At 40.7% G+C, this 16608-nt stretch overlaps 1 protein-coding gene and 2 non-coding genes across 3 annotated transcripts in view; all 3 read left to right on the forward strand.

The window, feature by feature from the left end:
* mmp11a (matrix metallopeptidase 11a) overlaps positions 1-16596 on the forward strand; it is a 66432-nt gene extending 49836 nt beyond the window's left edge. The window contains exons 2-8 of the mRNA XM_088288738.1: positions 10089-10309; positions 11526-11669; positions 12238-12371; positions 12893-13155; positions 13620-13824; positions 14886-15146; positions 16084-16596. Of these exons, the coding sequence (XP_088144864.1) occupies positions 10089-10309; positions 11526-11669; positions 12238-12371; positions 12893-13155; positions 13620-13824; positions 14886-15146; positions 16084-16202 (1347 nt within the window). The 3' untranslated portion in view covers positions 16203-16596. The remainder of the gene's footprint in view (positions 1-10088; positions 10310-11525; positions 11670-12237; positions 12372-12892; positions 13156-13619; positions 13825-14885; positions 15147-16083) is intronic.
* Positions 2404-2476, forward strand: trnaa-agc (transfer RNA alanine (anticodon AGC)). The gene has a single exon. It is a non-coding gene; the product is annotated as a tRNA-Ala (tRNA).
* Positions 6563-6635, forward strand: trnaa-ugc (transfer RNA alanine (anticodon UGC)). Its single transcript has one exon. It is a non-coding gene; the product is annotated as a tRNA-Ala (tRNA).
* Positions 16597-16608: the final 12 nt, after the last annotated feature.

The raw sequence follows: 16608 nt of genomic DNA on the forward strand, positions 1-16608 counted from the left end.
CTGCAACCTGACTGTGGATATTTTTCCGTTTTTGATGATGATTTAGAATTTTCAATGATGGAGATATTCTCTGGAAATGTGTGGGGAATTAGCTCAAGTGGTAGAGCGCTCGCTTTGCATGTGAGAGGTAGTGGGATCAATGCCCACATTCTCCATTTGCATCTGCTCTGCAACCTGACTGTGGATATTTTCCCGTTTTTGATGATGATTTAGAATTTTCAATGATGGTGATATTCCCTGCGATTGTGTGGGGAATTAGCTCAAGTGGTAGAGCGCTCGCTTAGCATGTGAGAGGTAGTGGGATCAATGCCCACATTCTCCATTTACATTTACATTTACATTTGCTCTGCAGACTGACAGTGGTTATTTTTCCGTCCGTCTTTGATGATGATTTAGAATTTTCAATGATGGTGATATTCCCTGCGATTGTGTGGGGAATTAGCTCAAGTGGTAGAGCGCTCGCTTATCATGTGAGAGGTAGTGGGGTCAATGCCGACATTCGCCATTTGCATTTGCTCTGCAGACTGACTGTGGTAATTTTTCCGTTTTTGATGATTATTTAGAATTTTCAATGATGCTGATATTCCCTGTAATTGTATGGGGAAATAGCTCAAGTGGAAGAGTTCTCGCTTTGCATGTGAGAGGTAGTGGGATCAATGCCCACATTCTCCATTTGCATTTGCTCTGCAACCTGACTGTGGATATTTTTCCGTTTTTGATGATTATTTAGAATTTTCAATGATGGTGATATTCCCTTGATTTTTATGGGGAATTAGCTCAAGTGGTAGTGCGCTCGCTTAGCGTGTGAGAGGTAGTGGGATCAATGCCCACATTCTCCATTTACATTTGCTCTTCAGACTGACTGTGGTTATTTTTCCGTTTTTGATGATTATTTAGAATTTTCAATGATGGAGAAATTCCCTGGAAATGTGTGGGGAATTAGCTCAAGTGGTAGAGCGCTCGCTTTGCATGTGAGAGGTAGTGGGATCAATGCCCACATTCTCCATTTGCATTTGCTCTGCAACCTGACTGTGGATATTTTCCCGTTTTTGATGATGATTTAGAATTTTCAATGATGGTGATATTCCCTGCGATTGTGTGGGGAATTAGCTCAAGTGGTAGAGTGCTCGCTTAGCATGTGAGAGGTAGTGGGATCAATGCCCACATTCTCCATTTGCATTTGCTCTGCAACCTGACTGTGGATATTTTCCCGTTTTTGATGATTATTTAGAAATTTCAATGATGGTGATATTCCTTGCAATTGTATGGGGAATAAGATCAAGTGGTAGAATTCTCGTTTCGCATGTGAGATGTGATTTGCGTTGCAATCTGAATTGTCCATTTGTGATTGATGATAATCTCGATTTTAATGATGATATTTTCATATTATGTGTGGGGAATATGCTCAAGTGGTAGAGCGCTCGCTTTGCATGTGAGAGGTAGTGGGATCAATGCCCACATTCTCCATTTGCATTTGCTCTGCAGACTGACTGTGGTAAGTTTTCCGTTTTTGATGATTATTTAGAATTTTCAATGATGGTCATATTCCCTGGAATTGCGTGGGGAAGTAGCTCAAGTGGTAGAGCAATCGCTTCGCATGTGAGAGGTAGTGGGATCAATGCCCACTTTCTCCATTTGCATTTGCTCTGCAACCTGACTGTGCATATATTTCCGTTTTTGATGATGATTTAGAATTTTCAATGATGGTGATATTCTTGTGTCGTGTGTGGGGAATTAGCTCAAGTGGTAGAGCGCTCGCTTCGCATGTGAGAGGTAGTGGGATCAATGCCCATATTCTCCATCTCCGTTTGCATTTACTCTGTAGACTAACTGTAATTATATTTCCGTTTTTGATGATTATTTAGAAATTTCAATGATGGTGATATTCTTGTGTAGTGTGTGGGGAATTAGCTCAAGTGGTAGAGCGCTCGCTTCGCATGTGAGAGGTAGTGGGATCAATGCCCACATTCTCCATTTGCATTTGCTCGGCAGACTGACTGTGGTTATTTTTCCGTTTTTGATGATTATTTAAAATTTTCAATGATGGTTATATTCCCTTGGATTGTATGGGGAATTAGCTCAAGTGGTAGAGCGCTCGCTTAGCATGTGAGAGGTAGTGGGATCAATTGCCCACATTCTCTATTTGCATTTGCTCTGCAACCTGACTGTGGATATTTTTCCGTCTTTGATGATGATTTAGAATTTTCAATGATGGTGATATTCCCTTGAATTTTATGGGGAATTAGCTCAAGTGGTAGAGCGCTCGCTTAGCATGTGAGAGGTAGTGGGATCAATGCCCACATTCTCCATTTACATTTGCTCTGCAGACTGACTGTGGTTATTTTTCCGTCTTTGATGATTATTTAGAATTTTCAATGATGGAGAAATTCCCTGGAAATGTGTGGGGAATTAGCTCAAGTGGTAGAGTGCTCGCTTAGCATGTGAGAGGTAGTGGGATCAATTCCCACATTCTCCATTTGCATTTGCTCGGCAGACTGACTGTGGTTATTTTTCCGTTTTTGATGATTATTTAAAATTTTCAATGATGGTGATATTCACTGGAATTGTGTGGGGAATTAGCTCAAGTGGTAGAGCGCTCGCTTTCCATGTGAGAGGTAGTGGGATCAATGCCCAAATTCCCCATTTACATTTGCTCGGAAGACTGACTGTGGTTATTTTTCCGTTTTTTATGATTATTTAGAATTTTCAATGATGGTGATATTCCCTTGAACTCTATGGGGACTTAGTTCAAGTGGTAGAGCGCTTGCTTATCATGTGAAAGGTAGTGGGATCGATGCCCACATTCTCCACTTTGATTTGCGTTGCCAGCTGAGTTTTCCATTTGTGGTTGATTATGATTTAGAATTTTATTGATATTTTTGTATTATGTGTGGGGAATTACCTGAAGTGGTAGAGCGCTCGCTTCATATGTGAGAGGTAGTGGGATCTATGTGCTCAGTCTCCATTTGGTCTTGCTTATCAGAGGGAGCGTGTGCATATATTTCCTTTTTTGATGATGATTTAGAATTTTCAATGATGGTGATATTCCCTTGAATTTTATGGGGAATTAGCTCAAGTGGTAGAGCGCTCGCTTAGCATGTGAGAGATAGTGGGATGAATGCCCACATTCTCCATTTGCTCTGCAGACTGACTGTGGTTATTTTTCCGTTTTTGATGATTATTTAGGATTTTCAATGATGGTGATATTCTTGTGTATTGTGTGGGGAATTATCTCAAGTGGTAGAGCGCTCGCTTCGCATGTGAGAGGTAGTGGGATCAATGCCCACATTCTCCATCTCCGTTTGCATTTGCTCTGCAGACTGACAGTGGTTATTTTTCCGTTTTTGATGATTATTGAGAAATTTCAATGATGGTGATATTGGGTGGCATTGCATGGGGAATTAGCTCAAGTGGTAGAGCGCTCGCTTCGCATGTGAGAGGTAGTGGGATCAATGCCCACATTCTCCATCTCCGTTTGCATTTACTCTGTAGACTGACTGTGATTATATTTCCGTTTTTGATGATTATTTAGAAATTTCAATGATGGTGATATTCCTTGGAATTGTGTGGGGAATTAGCACAAGTGGTAGAGTTCTCGTTTCGCATGTGAGATGTGATTTGCGTTGCAATCTGAATTGTCCATTTATGATTGATGATGATCTCGATTTTAATGATGATATTTTCATATTATGTGTGGGGAATATGCTCAAGTGGTAGAGCGCTAGCTTTGCATGTGTGGGGTAGTGGGATCAATGCCCACATTCTCCATTTGCATTTGCTCGGCAGACTGACTGTGGTTATTTTTCCGTTTTTGATGATTATTTAAAATTTTCAATGATGGTGATATTGCTTGGAATTGTGTGGGGAAGTAGCTCAAGTGGTAGAGTGCTCGCTTAGCATGTGAGAGGTAGTGGGATCAATGCCCACATTCTCCATTTGCATTTGCTCTGCAACCTGACTGTGCATATATTTCCGTTTTTGATGATGATTTATAATTTTCAATGATGGTGATATTCCCTTGAATTTTATGGGGAATCTGCTCAAGTGGTAGAGCGCTCGCTTAGCATGTGAGAGGTAGTGGGATCAATGCCCACATTCTCCATTTGCTCTGCAGACTGACTGTGGTTATTTTTCCGTTTTTGATGATTATTTAGGATTTTCAATGATGGTGATATTCTTGTCTAGTGTGTGGGGAATTAGCTCAAGTGGTAGAACGCATGTGAGAGGTAGTGGGATCAATGCCCATATTCTCCATCTCCGTTTGCATTTACTCTGTAGACTGACTGTGATTATATTTCCGTTTTTGATGATGATTTAGAAATTTCAATGATGGTGATATTCCTTGGAATTGTGTGGGGAATTAGCACAAGTGGTAGAGTTCTCGTTTCGCATGTGAGATGTGATTTGCGTTGCAATCTGAATTGTCCATTTATGATTGATGATGATCTCGATTTTAATGATGATATTTTCATGTTATGTGTGGGGAATTAGCTCAAGTGGTAGAGCGCTCGCTTTGCATGTGAGAGGTAGTGGGGTCAATGCCCACATTCTCCATTTACATTTGCTCTGCAGACTGACAGTGGTTATTTTTCCATCCGTCTTTGATGATTAGTTAGAATTTTCAATCATGGTGATATTCCCTGGAATTGTATGGGGAATTAGCTCACGTGGAAGAGTTCTCGCTTTGCATGTGAGAGGTAGTGGGATCAATGTCCACATTCTCCATTTGCATTTGCTCTGCAACCTGACTGTGGATATATTTCCGTTTTTGATGATTATTTAGAATTTTCAATGATGCTGATATTCCCTGGAATTGTATGGGGAATTAGCTCTAATGGAAGAGTTCTCGTTTCGCATGTGAGAGGTGATTTGCGTTGCAATCTGAGTTGTCAATTTGTGATTGATGATGATCTTGATTTTAATGATGATATTTTCATATTATGTGTGGGGAATTAGCTCAAGTGGTAGAGCGCTCGCTTTGCATGTGAGAGGTAGTGGGATCAATGCCCACATTCTCCATTTGCATTTGCTCTGCAGACTGATTGTGGTTATTTTTCCGTTTTTGATAATTATTTAGAATTTTCAATGATGGTGATATTCTCGGAAAGTGTCTGGGGAATTACCTGAAGTGGTAGAGCGCTCGCTTCATATGTTAGAGGTAGTGGGATCTATGTGCTCAGTCTCCATTTGGTTTTGCTTATCAAAAAGAGCGTGTGATTATTTTTCAGTTTTTGATGATTATTTAGAATTTTCAATGATGGTGATGTTCCCTGGAATTGTGTGGGGAAGTAGCTCAAGTGGTAGAGCGCTCGGTTAACCTGTGAGAGGTAGTGCGATCAATGCCCACTTTCTCCATTTACATTTGCTCGGCAGACTGACTGTGGTTATTTTTCCGTTTTTGATGATTATTTAGAAATTTCAATGATGGTGATATTCACTGGAATTGTGTGGGGAATTAGCTCAAGTGGTAGAGCGCTCGCTTGGCATGTGAGAGGTAGTGGGATCAATACCCACATTGTCCATTTGCATTTGCTTTGCAGACTATGTAATGTTTTTCCGTTTTTGATGATTATTTAGAATTTTCAATGATGATGATATATTCCAGAAATGTGCGGGGAATTACCTCAATTGGTAGAGTACTCGCTTAGCATGTGAGAGATAGTGAGATCAATAACCACATTCTCCATTTTGATTTGCTTTGCAGACTATGTAATGATTTTCCGTTTTTGAGGATTATTTTCAATTTTCAATGATGGTGATATAACCTGGGGATGTGTGGGCAATTAGCTCAAGTGGTAGAGTTCTCGTTTCGCATGTGAGAGGTGATTTGCGTTGCAATCTGAGTTGTCAATTTGTGATTGATGATGATCTCGATTTTAATGATGATATTTTCATATTATGTGTGGGGAATTAGCTCAAGTGGTAGAGCGCTAGCTTCGCATGTGAGAGGTAGTGGGATCAATGCCCACATTCTCCATTTGCATTTGCTCTGCAACCTGACTGTGGATATTTTCTAGTTTTTGATGATGATTTAGAATTTTCAATGATGGAGATATTCTCTGGAAATGTGTGGGGAATTAGCTCAAGTGGTAGAGCGCTCGCTTTGCATGTGAGAGGTAGTGGGATCAATGCCCACATTCTCCATTTGCATTTGCTCTGCAACCGGACTGTGGATATTTTCCCGTTTTTGATGATTATTTAGAATTTTCAATGATGGTGATATTCCCGTGAATTGTATGGGGAATTAGCTCAAGTGGTAGAGCGCTCGCTTAGCATGTGAGAGGTAGTGGGATCAATGCCCACATTCTCCATTTGCATTTGCTCTGCAACCTGACTGTGGTTATTTTTCCGTTTTTGATGATTATTTAGAATTTTCAATGATGTTGATATTCCTTTGAATTGTATGGGGACTTAGTTCAAGGGGTAGAGCGCTCGCTTAGCATGTGAAAGGTAATGGGATCGATGCCCACATTTTCCACTTTGATTTGCGTTGCAATCTGAGTTGTCAATTTGTGATTGATGATGATCTCGATTTTAATGATGATATTTTTATATTATGTGTGGGGAATTAGCTCAAGTGGTAGAGCGCTCGCTTTGCATGTGAGAGGTAGTGGGATCAATCCCCACATTCTCCATTTGCATTTGCTCTGCAACCTGACTGTGCATATATTTCCTTTTTTGATGATTATTTAGAATTTTCAATGATGATGATATTCTCGGAACGTGTCTGGGGAATTAGCGCATGTGGTAGAAAGCTCGCTCATCATGTGAGAGGTAGTGGGATCAATGCCCACATTGTCCATTTGCATTTGCTTTGCAGACTATGTAATGTTTTTCCGTTTTTGATGATTATTTAGAATTTTCAATGATGATGATATTCTCGGAAAGTGTCTGGGGAATTAGCGCATGTGGTAGAGAGCTCGCTCAGCATGTGAGCAGTAGTGGGATCAATACCCCCATTCTCCATTTGGATTTGCTCTGCAGATTGTGGTTGTTTTTGATGATTATTTAGAATTTTCCATGATGATGATATATCCTGGAAATGTGTGGGAAATTATCTCAAGTGGTAGAGAACTCGCTTTGCATGTGAGAGGTCGTGGGATCGGACAGGGCATTGATGGTTTTCCGTTTTTGACGATTGTTTAGAATTTTAATGATGATGATATTCTCAGGAAATGTGTGGGGAATTTGTGCAAGTGGTAGAGCGCTCGCTTTCACATGTTAGAGATAGTTCAATCAATACCCGCATTCTCTATTTTGATTTGCGTCGCAAGCTGTTTTCCCATTTGTGGTTGATGAATTTTTTGAATTTTAATGATAATATTTGCGTATTATGTGGGGTGAAATAGCTCAAGTGCTAAAGCGCTCGCTTTGCATGTGAGCGGTAGTGGGATCAATGCCCACATTCTCCATTTGGATTTCTTTGCAGATTGAGCATGGATGGTTTTCCGATGGGGCGGCACGGTGGCCGAATGGTTAGCACGATGGCCTCACAGTGAGAGGCAGCATCGGGCGTGGGTTCAATCCCGGCTCCGGCCATCCTGTGTGGAGTTTGCATGTTCTCCCAGTGACTGCGTGGGTTTCCTCCGGGTACTCCGGTTTCCTCCCACATTCCAAAAACATGCATGACAGGCCGATTGAACACTCTAAATTGCCCCTCTGTATGAGTGTGAGCGCGGCTGGTTGTTCGTCTCTGTGTGCCCTGCAATTGGCTGGTAACCAGTTCAGGGTGTCCCCTGCCTCCTGCCCGAAGATAGCTGGGATAAGCTCCAGCACTCCCCGCGACCCTCGTGAGGACAAGCGGTACAGATGATGGATGGGTTTTCCGATGTTTCTTGTGTACGGGGAATTAACTGCAGTGGTAGACCGCTCGCTAAATTGCTGATTATGGCATTTTCATTGACATTTTTAGATGATTTTGTTTTGTTGTTAGGTCCCTGCAATTATCTACAATGGTAGTTGTTACATGAGAGAGGTAGTTTGATCAATCTCCTCCTGTCATCCCAGGTGACTGGCTGTGGACCTAACGCTAAACGCCAGTTAGATAAGAGCAAAATGCTTTTATCTTAAATTTCATTTTTATTTTCGTCCAACCTATTTAATAAAAAGTCACAATATCACCGGAAAATCACAAGACTTCCCGCATGACCTTAATTTTCATTCAGTTCAGATGCACTTGAACACTCTTGATGCATTCATGTGCCGACTTGCCTGACGTCTCGTCTTGCTCCGTAGACTGGCTGTTTTGCAACTCGCATGCCATAACACGATTAGAAAAAATTAACTCGAAAAAAAACATTTCGACACATCATCACTCTGGTCGACGTTTTTGCTCACTCAGCAGAAAAGTGACATGCTAATTGTCGCCTGGCATCGTGCCACTGTCAACACGGGTAAGAACACAGCAGCTGAGTCAGCCAAAACAGATGCATTGGGTCTGTCCAGTCCATGCTGACATGCTATGCTAACTTAGCTTCTAAGTTAGCCGAGAGCCGATTGTTTGAACACAACTTTTTGGGCAACAAATGCGATAAATCGCGTGAAATCATAATGCTTAAAAAGGAACATGTATTTAAAAAATGCTAACACAAGATTGCTAGCTTATGCTAAGATAAGATAGCTTCCTACCATGCAAAAATAAAATTTTTTGAATGACTTCACGGGCGATGAAAAATTATTAAAACAAAAAATATCACATAATAAAAAGCAATGTGACACTCCAAACTAATTTGTTGAATAACTTAGAATATAACCAATAATAAAATCCAACTGCAACGAGTTTCTTAGTGAGCATAGATAAATCCAATTCTTTTGTTATTTTAAAGCAACCAAGTTTTTCAATTAAGTGATATCAGTATGCTTAAAAACATAAAATAACGGCAAGCTAGCGGCTAGCAATCGGCTACTCAAGATGCTAAACGAAACTAGCTTCTTAGCACAAACCAGTCAATTTGTTTGAATTTAACTTTTAGAACAACCAACCTGTTGAATAAATTGAGAACATTTTTAAACGTAAAATCATGGCTAATAAAAAGCCAGCGGCTAGCATTGTACGTGTTAAACCAGATGCTGAGAGGACGCAAGGGCGGAAATTAGACTTTTTTCCGACCATCTGGATTTGATTTTGCAGGTTAGTTCTTTGTCTTTGGGGCCTCCAGACACCGCCAGCACAAAAAAAATGATCAAAGGGGGGTCCGGAGGACTAGGCAAGGTTCTACTTTGATTTTTTTGTATGTGATAGCGGCTAACTCATATTCTGCGCTGGTGTCAAACATGACTGTGACTATTTGAATGTTTGTGTTGAAGAAACGTGCCTGTGATTATGAATTATAGTGCTGAAACATCACTGTTAAAAGGGAAAAATATCAATTGTGGTGAACCATGACTCACTGTATGACTACTTGCGCTGAAACATGATCGTAAGTACTGAAACGTGACAATATATCACCAGTAGTCCTAAAACACGATCATGACAAATGCTAAGCTATGATGACCCTGCGGACTGAAATATGTCCGATAGTGAAACATGACTATGGCTTGGAACATTCAAGTGTAACATGGCTGTTATTTATTCCTGAAACATGATTCTGACGACAAATGCTGAAATGATTATTTCTGCTGAAACATGAATGGGACTGCATGACTGTTCGTCCTGAAATATGTGAGTCTGTGAATTACTACTCGTGCAGAAACATGCTGGTAAGTGCTGAAACATAATTGTGGCTATATCACTTTTAGACCTGAAACATGATTGTTCGAATTGAAATCGCTGAAATATTTAGTGCTGAAGAAACCTGATTGTGACTATTTCAACTTTAGTGCTGAAACATGCCTGTCGGAACTGAAATGTTGCCCTGGCTCTATTGTGAGCCAAACATCACTTTGACTAGCTGAAACATGATTATTAAAATTCAAACATAACAGTGTGGTGACTTTTAGTGCTTAAACATGCTTTGCTTTTGTCATGCCATGCCTTGTTCCCGTGATTGACGTGTATATGACAGACGAGTGATTGTCCGTTTGTGTAAAAGTTGGATCATGCTGCAGCATCAGATGCTTTGACTTGAGTTCAATTTGTGAATCTGCAGGTGTCTGACAAGTTCCCCGAGCTGAAGAAACGAGTCAAGCTTCCTCACGTCCACAATCTCCTCAAGGATGTCGCGCTGTCCAACAGCAGCTGGAGGCCGGGGAAGCGTCCCCGCTGCGGCGTTCCCGGCGGCCAGCAGAGACGTCTCCTCCCGCCTGGACACCGACACAGACGCTTTGTCCTCTACGGGGGACGGCTGGATAAGAACGACCTCACCTACAGGTTAGCCATGCTAGCATGCTAAGCTTGCGGAGGTTTTGCTCTTTCTGTCAGATCAGGTGGCTTGGTTTGGAAATTAAGAGCAAGTTGGCTAGTTAGACAAGTTGGGCAGCAAGTTAGAGGGATAGTTAGATGAGTTAGTGAGTTAGACTGCAAGTTCCCAAAGGTTAGCAAGTTAGAGAGTTAAACTATTCAGTCAGCAAGACAGCCAGTTGGTAAGTAATGAGAGAACGAAACAGTGAATTGGACAAGTTAGCAAGTTAAATATTTATTTTGACAACGACAATGTGCTATTGAGTTTGTGAGTTAGGCAGCAAGTCATCAGAAAGTTGAATTGAGTTAGCATGCTCGATAGCTAGCCAGTGAGTTTGGAAATTGGCAAGTAATCAATATTTGACAGGGCGTTAGACAACAAGTTAGCAAGTTAAGATAGTGAGTTAGACTCCAATAATGACTTGGACAACCGCAAGTTAGGCAACAAGTTAGAAAGTTCAACAGTGAGTTGGTTAGTGAGACAACAGGCGAGATGTTAATGAGTTAAACAGCAGAAAGTTGGTGAGCATGTCAACAAGTGAGACGGGAAGTTAATGAGTTAAATAGCAATGAGTTAGATTGCAAATTAGCCAAGTTACACGGGGAGTGAACAGCAAGCTAGACAGCTAGTTAGTAGTGAGTTAGGGATTTAACGTGTTAGACGGCAAGTAATCCAAGACTGTCAGCAAGTTCGTAAGTGAGACAGTGAGTTAGGTGGCTGGTTGGCAAGTTATCCGGCGAGTCAGTTAACAAGCCAGAATGAAAGACTGCTTGACTTAAGACTTTGAAAGCTCATGAAGGCTTGATGTTTCCTTTGAAAAGAAATTCCACACATGTACAAACACAAAGGAGGGTGCAAGTGAGTATTAAGTAAAAAAATAACTCTCCTTAATTTTTTTGTTGCTAGTAACATAATATTGCAACTTTTTTTCTATGATTCTGCCTTTCTTCTCGCAATATTTATTTATTTTTTTTAGTTTTCTCAAAATATTTTTGTAATATTACTACTTATTTTTTTTCTAAAGTCATTACACCCTCCTCCCAGATTACCAAATAAAATTACAACTTTTTTCTCCTAATATTATGACGTTTATATTTCATTTTATAGATTAATCTTTCGTGTGGTAACATTTTTCCTCAAAATCTCTATTGGTCACATGGTTTCTGCATTTATTTGTTTCGTCAGGATCGTGCGCTTTCCTTGGCAGATGGGTGAGGAGAAGGTGCGGCGCGTGTTTCGAGAAGCTCTGAAGATTTGGAGCGACGTGACGCCGCTCACCTTCACCGAGGTCCACGCCGGCAAAGCCGACATCCGCATCGACTTCACCAGGTAGCGCAAAACCAACAGTGGAAATGCTTACCTGCTTTGCTTCCGCTCGTCCATGCTCAGTAAGCACTTCCTGGCTGCGGCGTCATGTGATCGTAAACTGTGACTCATGTTTTTGCCACATGCAGCATGATAGACTTCATTTTATCTGAATTATAACTTTATTATTTTGTTTACTCTGAATATTGAGTATTTCTAGTATGATAAAAAAAAAATAACTTGTCTTTTACTTTTTGGTGTAAAATTCTGACTTTTTTTCTCAGAAAAGATCTTTTATCTTCAAACGCTAAATTTTTTTACCAAATACAATTAACATGATTTTGCTATAGAATTAAAGCTGTTTTCGATGAAAAAAAGATATAGCACCATATATTTAAATGTTTTTCTTGTAAAGTCCAACTTTATTCTTTTTATTGTTTTTTTATATTTCTTCATAATAACAAATCAGAATAATAAAGCTCATGTACTCTTTCTTTTGGCCTTTCTTTTTTAAATTGCAACCTCATTCTTATAAATTCCAAAACTATTCATACAATTACAATTACAAGCTTTCTTTTTTGCTGATGCGCAGGTACTGGCACGGTGACAGCCTCCCTTTCGACGGCCCGGGCGGCATCCTGGCTCACGCCTTTTTCCCCAAAACTCATCGCCAAGGAGACGTCCACTTTGACTATGACGAGGCCTGGACGCTCGGAAACCACATGGGTCAGATAAACAGCTGCTACATTAGCCATGCTAGTTACGCTATTGCTCATTTAAATTTCAATTTTCTTTAGTTTCTCCCACATTTGAAAAACATGCGTGGTAGTTTAATTGAACACTTGAAATTGTCCCTAGGTGTGATTGTGAGTGGGAATGGTTGTTCGTTTCTGTGTGCCCTGCGATTGGCTGGCAACCAGTTCGGGGTGGACCCCGCCTACTGCCCGGCAGGTGGGATAGGCTCTAGCTCCCTGGCGACCCTTGTCAGGAGCCTTTTTGTCCTCGAGGTGAAAAACATTATTTATCATTTCTTAATACTGATAATAGATAATAATAATAATGTTATTGAATGTGATATCTGTGGCGCGAAGGGTGCTGAAAAAACACGCAAAAGCACAAGTAGATGTACGGGTAGACACGCTGATAGACATATTGCATTTGTCACGTGAAAAAGACATGAGGCAGGACAGTTAGCACGCTAACAAACATGCTACCAACCACGCTAACAGGCATACATCCTTTCGTAGGTACGGATCTCCTCCAGGTGGCAGCTCACGAGTTTGGCCACGTCCTGGGCCTGCTTCACTCGGAGGAGCCCGGAGCCATCATGTCCGCCTACTACTCCTTCTCGTACCCGCTAAGGCTGAGCCACGACGACCGGCGCGGCATCCAGTACCTGTATGGGACGCGGCCTAGGATGCGGCCCACATTGCCGCCCACCACGGCGCCAACACCTCCAGCCCCGCCGCCCCCACCATCCCATCCCGAGTCCAACGAAATTCTCCCGCACGTGAGTCAATCTAACTGAGTATCCCTTTTTAGCGATACGCGAGTATAAATGTTACGTCAGCCACACTACTGAGGTAAAAAAAATGCTTTGTGGACATATGCTAGCAACTAACCATGAGAATGAGTCAACAAGCAGCCAGGCAAGTAGACTAAATGTAAGAAAATATGTTAGCTTTGCCAGAAAAAACGCGATAAAATATATTATGTTAGCTAGTTAAAAGAGTAATGCGTTATAATAATCGCACAGGTAAAAATGCTCACGTTAATGTCAACTGATAATAATTATCACAAATGATAATAAATCGTAACGTTAATATAACATTGGCCATTCTAACAAACCTTTTATATCAGCTAAGCCAATGAACATTGAAGGTTATCCATACTAATGAGCGGATAAACATGCTAATGAATGTTCGTCAACCACATTTTACGTTCGTCTGATGTTCTCTCTCTTGTTTTGTTTAGCCTGATGCGTGCCAGACGGACTTTGACGCAGTGTCCATGATCCGCGGCGAGCTTTTCTTCTTCAAGGCGGGATACGTGTGGCGCATTCGCGACGGCCATCTTGAAAGCGGCTATCCGGCGTTAGCGTCGCGCCACTGGCGAGGGATCCCGCCTAATGTGGACGCGGCCTTTGAAGACAAGGCTGGAAACATTTGGTTCTTTCAAGGTGCGTACTTTGATTTTAAATGAGTTCACAGCCTGATGTAGGTAAACTAAAATTCGTAATTAACCAAAAATAATCATAAAAAATGCAAATACCGAAAATGACCAATAAACTAAATCAGGGCTGCCCAATATATTGAAAAAACATCTTTATGGCCCACACAGTATGCACATATGCAAAGATGTGCTATAATTTGGCCGATGGAATTGTATGCTTTTATCAAACTTTGACCAATCAAATACAACCTTTAGGTGAACAGTATCTAGGAGCATTACAATTAAAACGATAACGATTTGCTTATTTTGAAAAAAAAAAATACTTCATTCATTAAATAGTAAAAATGGCTTTTCTTTAGGCACATGTTAAATATTGATATAATATTGATGCACGCATGTTTTTTGTATTGTGCAGCCCTAAAAGAAATTTCAATGCAATCTGATTTTTTTTTTAAAGATACATATTTTTTGTAAAATAAATGTACAAAAACTTGTCCAAATTAAATTTTACAATAATTTTAATGGATAATTAAAAAAACATTTCCAAGAATTCAGAATTCCAAAGAAAATATAAATCAAAACAAAAAAAGCATACCAAATAATGATAAACGGTTTAAAAAACAACAACAAAATCAATAGTACAGTCAACAAAATGTTTAGCATGAACTGAGCAAAATTCCACACAAAAATCTACACCGGTAAAATTTAAATCAACAAAAAAGATCTATTTAAAAATGTAAAATAAATAATTATTATATATTGTAAATTATTATTTTTAAAAATATAAAAGAAACTCTACAACAATTAACAGAAAAAAAATTTAAACTCTCGACAAATTATTTCAGAAAACAATAATGACAACAAAGAAACAGGTCAACATTTACAAGTAACCAAATAACGACTACATATTTTAAATGTGACTGAGTTTCAATTTGAACAAAAAAAACAACTTGAAGATACAAAAGAAAAAAACAAACACTCCCAATCCAAAATTATCCAAAAATTGTGCCACTGTGAAGTTTTCCTGGATGTGAATGTTGCTAAAATTCTGTCTTGTGTGCTGGTCAGGTGACAGCTACTGGGTGTTTGACGCCCAGATGCAGGTGCGAGGGCCGGAGTCCATTCGCGCTCTGGGCCTGCCCGTGGCGGGCATCCGGGCAGCGCTGCGCTGGGGTCACGACCCAGACTTCAACACCTATGTGTTCGGCTCGGCCAGCTATTGGCGCTTTAGCCCGCAACGCAACCGCCTCGAGTCGCCGTACCCGCGGGCCATGAGCGACTGGGGCGGCATCCCCGCCGATGTGGACGCCACCTTCAGAGACGCTTACGGTACTAACTCAAATGTTGGGCCTGAGAAAATTAGGAGCGTAAATCAGAACCGCCCGCGTATTTTGTTCCTGGTTTTGTTGTATATCGTTCAGAAATGTCAACGCAGTTTAATGCTGTTAAAGCGTGAAATATGAGATACACATTTTAGCCTCTGATTGCATTATAATATTACCAAGTGATGATGGAGTTTAGTGCGGTTAAAATGTTGTCTTCGATCACACGTTGATCTTAATGTCCAAAAAAGGTTCCAATAATTCGTTCAAAATTAAGTTAGAAAAGTAGTGGCATGATACGCTCATTTTGTCCATTGTTTGCGTTATAGTTCTAAATGCTTTTTGTTAAAATGCGGTGTACATTCGCCTAACTTGTGTGCTGGTGGCGTGGGATTGGTTCCCCCTCCTTAATGGTGTGTATTATTGTTCATCCGCAGCTGTGTGTGCCCTGTGATTGGCTGGCAACCAGTTCAGGGTGTTATCTGCCTTTTAGCCCAGGTCAGCTGGGACAGGCTCGAGCATCCCCCGTGAACCTGTACAGTCTCAAAAATGATCAAAGTGAAAATTGCTTATATGACTCTAGAGCTCACATGAATGTTTTTGTCAAAATAATTGAATTCCGATATGAAGCAGATTTTATGCCTAATGAGATGCACATTTTATGCTTTGATTGTTACAGTTTACGTGATTTTTTTTTTTTTTCAGAAATTCTGGGCGATGCCATAACGTCACTGTTTGATAACTCCGATAATTGCTATAATTGAAAATGTATTTTTTCCGGAAAAAGACAAAAGAACATTTTGTCCATGGAATGCATCCCAATCCGTTTGGAAACGATTTGGACACTATTTAGCACTACTGAATTTGAATACGCTAAAAATGCATATTAGCATCTCGTCATGTGAAACGCTGCTCAGTGCTAACGATTAAATGTTATTTGACAGGTTATGCCCACTTCATCCGCGGGCGGCAGTACTGGAAATTCGACCCGGTGGCAATGAACTCTCTGGAGGGTTACCCCCGCTACGTGGGCGTCGACTTCTTTGGCTGTCGAAACGTGTGACCTCCATCTGTCCGCCACCAATTTTTCAGGCGTCATCCAAGCTTGGGTGCTCCTGGAGTGACGCCCAAAGGTTGCTTTTGGCGCCGCCTACAGGCCAAACGCGGTCACGACGGCCTCACCATGACCTGTTTGCGGACCGGCGTGTTTGTCAGTGCGGGTCGCTGACCAGCAGCTCGGGCGTCGCAGCAACATTCACGTGTTATTAATTAATCAATTAACAATATTGGTACATTTCATGATCATTGACTTAATGATATTGCATATTTATATGATTAAAAATCATTTTTACATGACTTTTTCTTGTTACTCAAACATAAACGTGTTCAGAAAGTGTAAGTGAAAGTTTTTTGTTTTTTTGTAATAAAACTCAACTGTGACTGTGAAACAAACTGTGGCTTGGCTTGAA

Source organism: Idiotropiscis lumnitzeri, chromosome 1 (genome assembly GCF_059441095.1).
Source record: "Idiotropiscis lumnitzeri isolate Australia: NSW breed Sydney's pygmy pipehorse chromosome 1, RoL_Ilum_1.0, whole genome shotgun sequence".
Lineage (NCBI taxonomy): Eukaryota > Metazoa > Chordata > Actinopteri > Syngnathiformes > Syngnathidae > Idiotropiscis > Idiotropiscis lumnitzeri.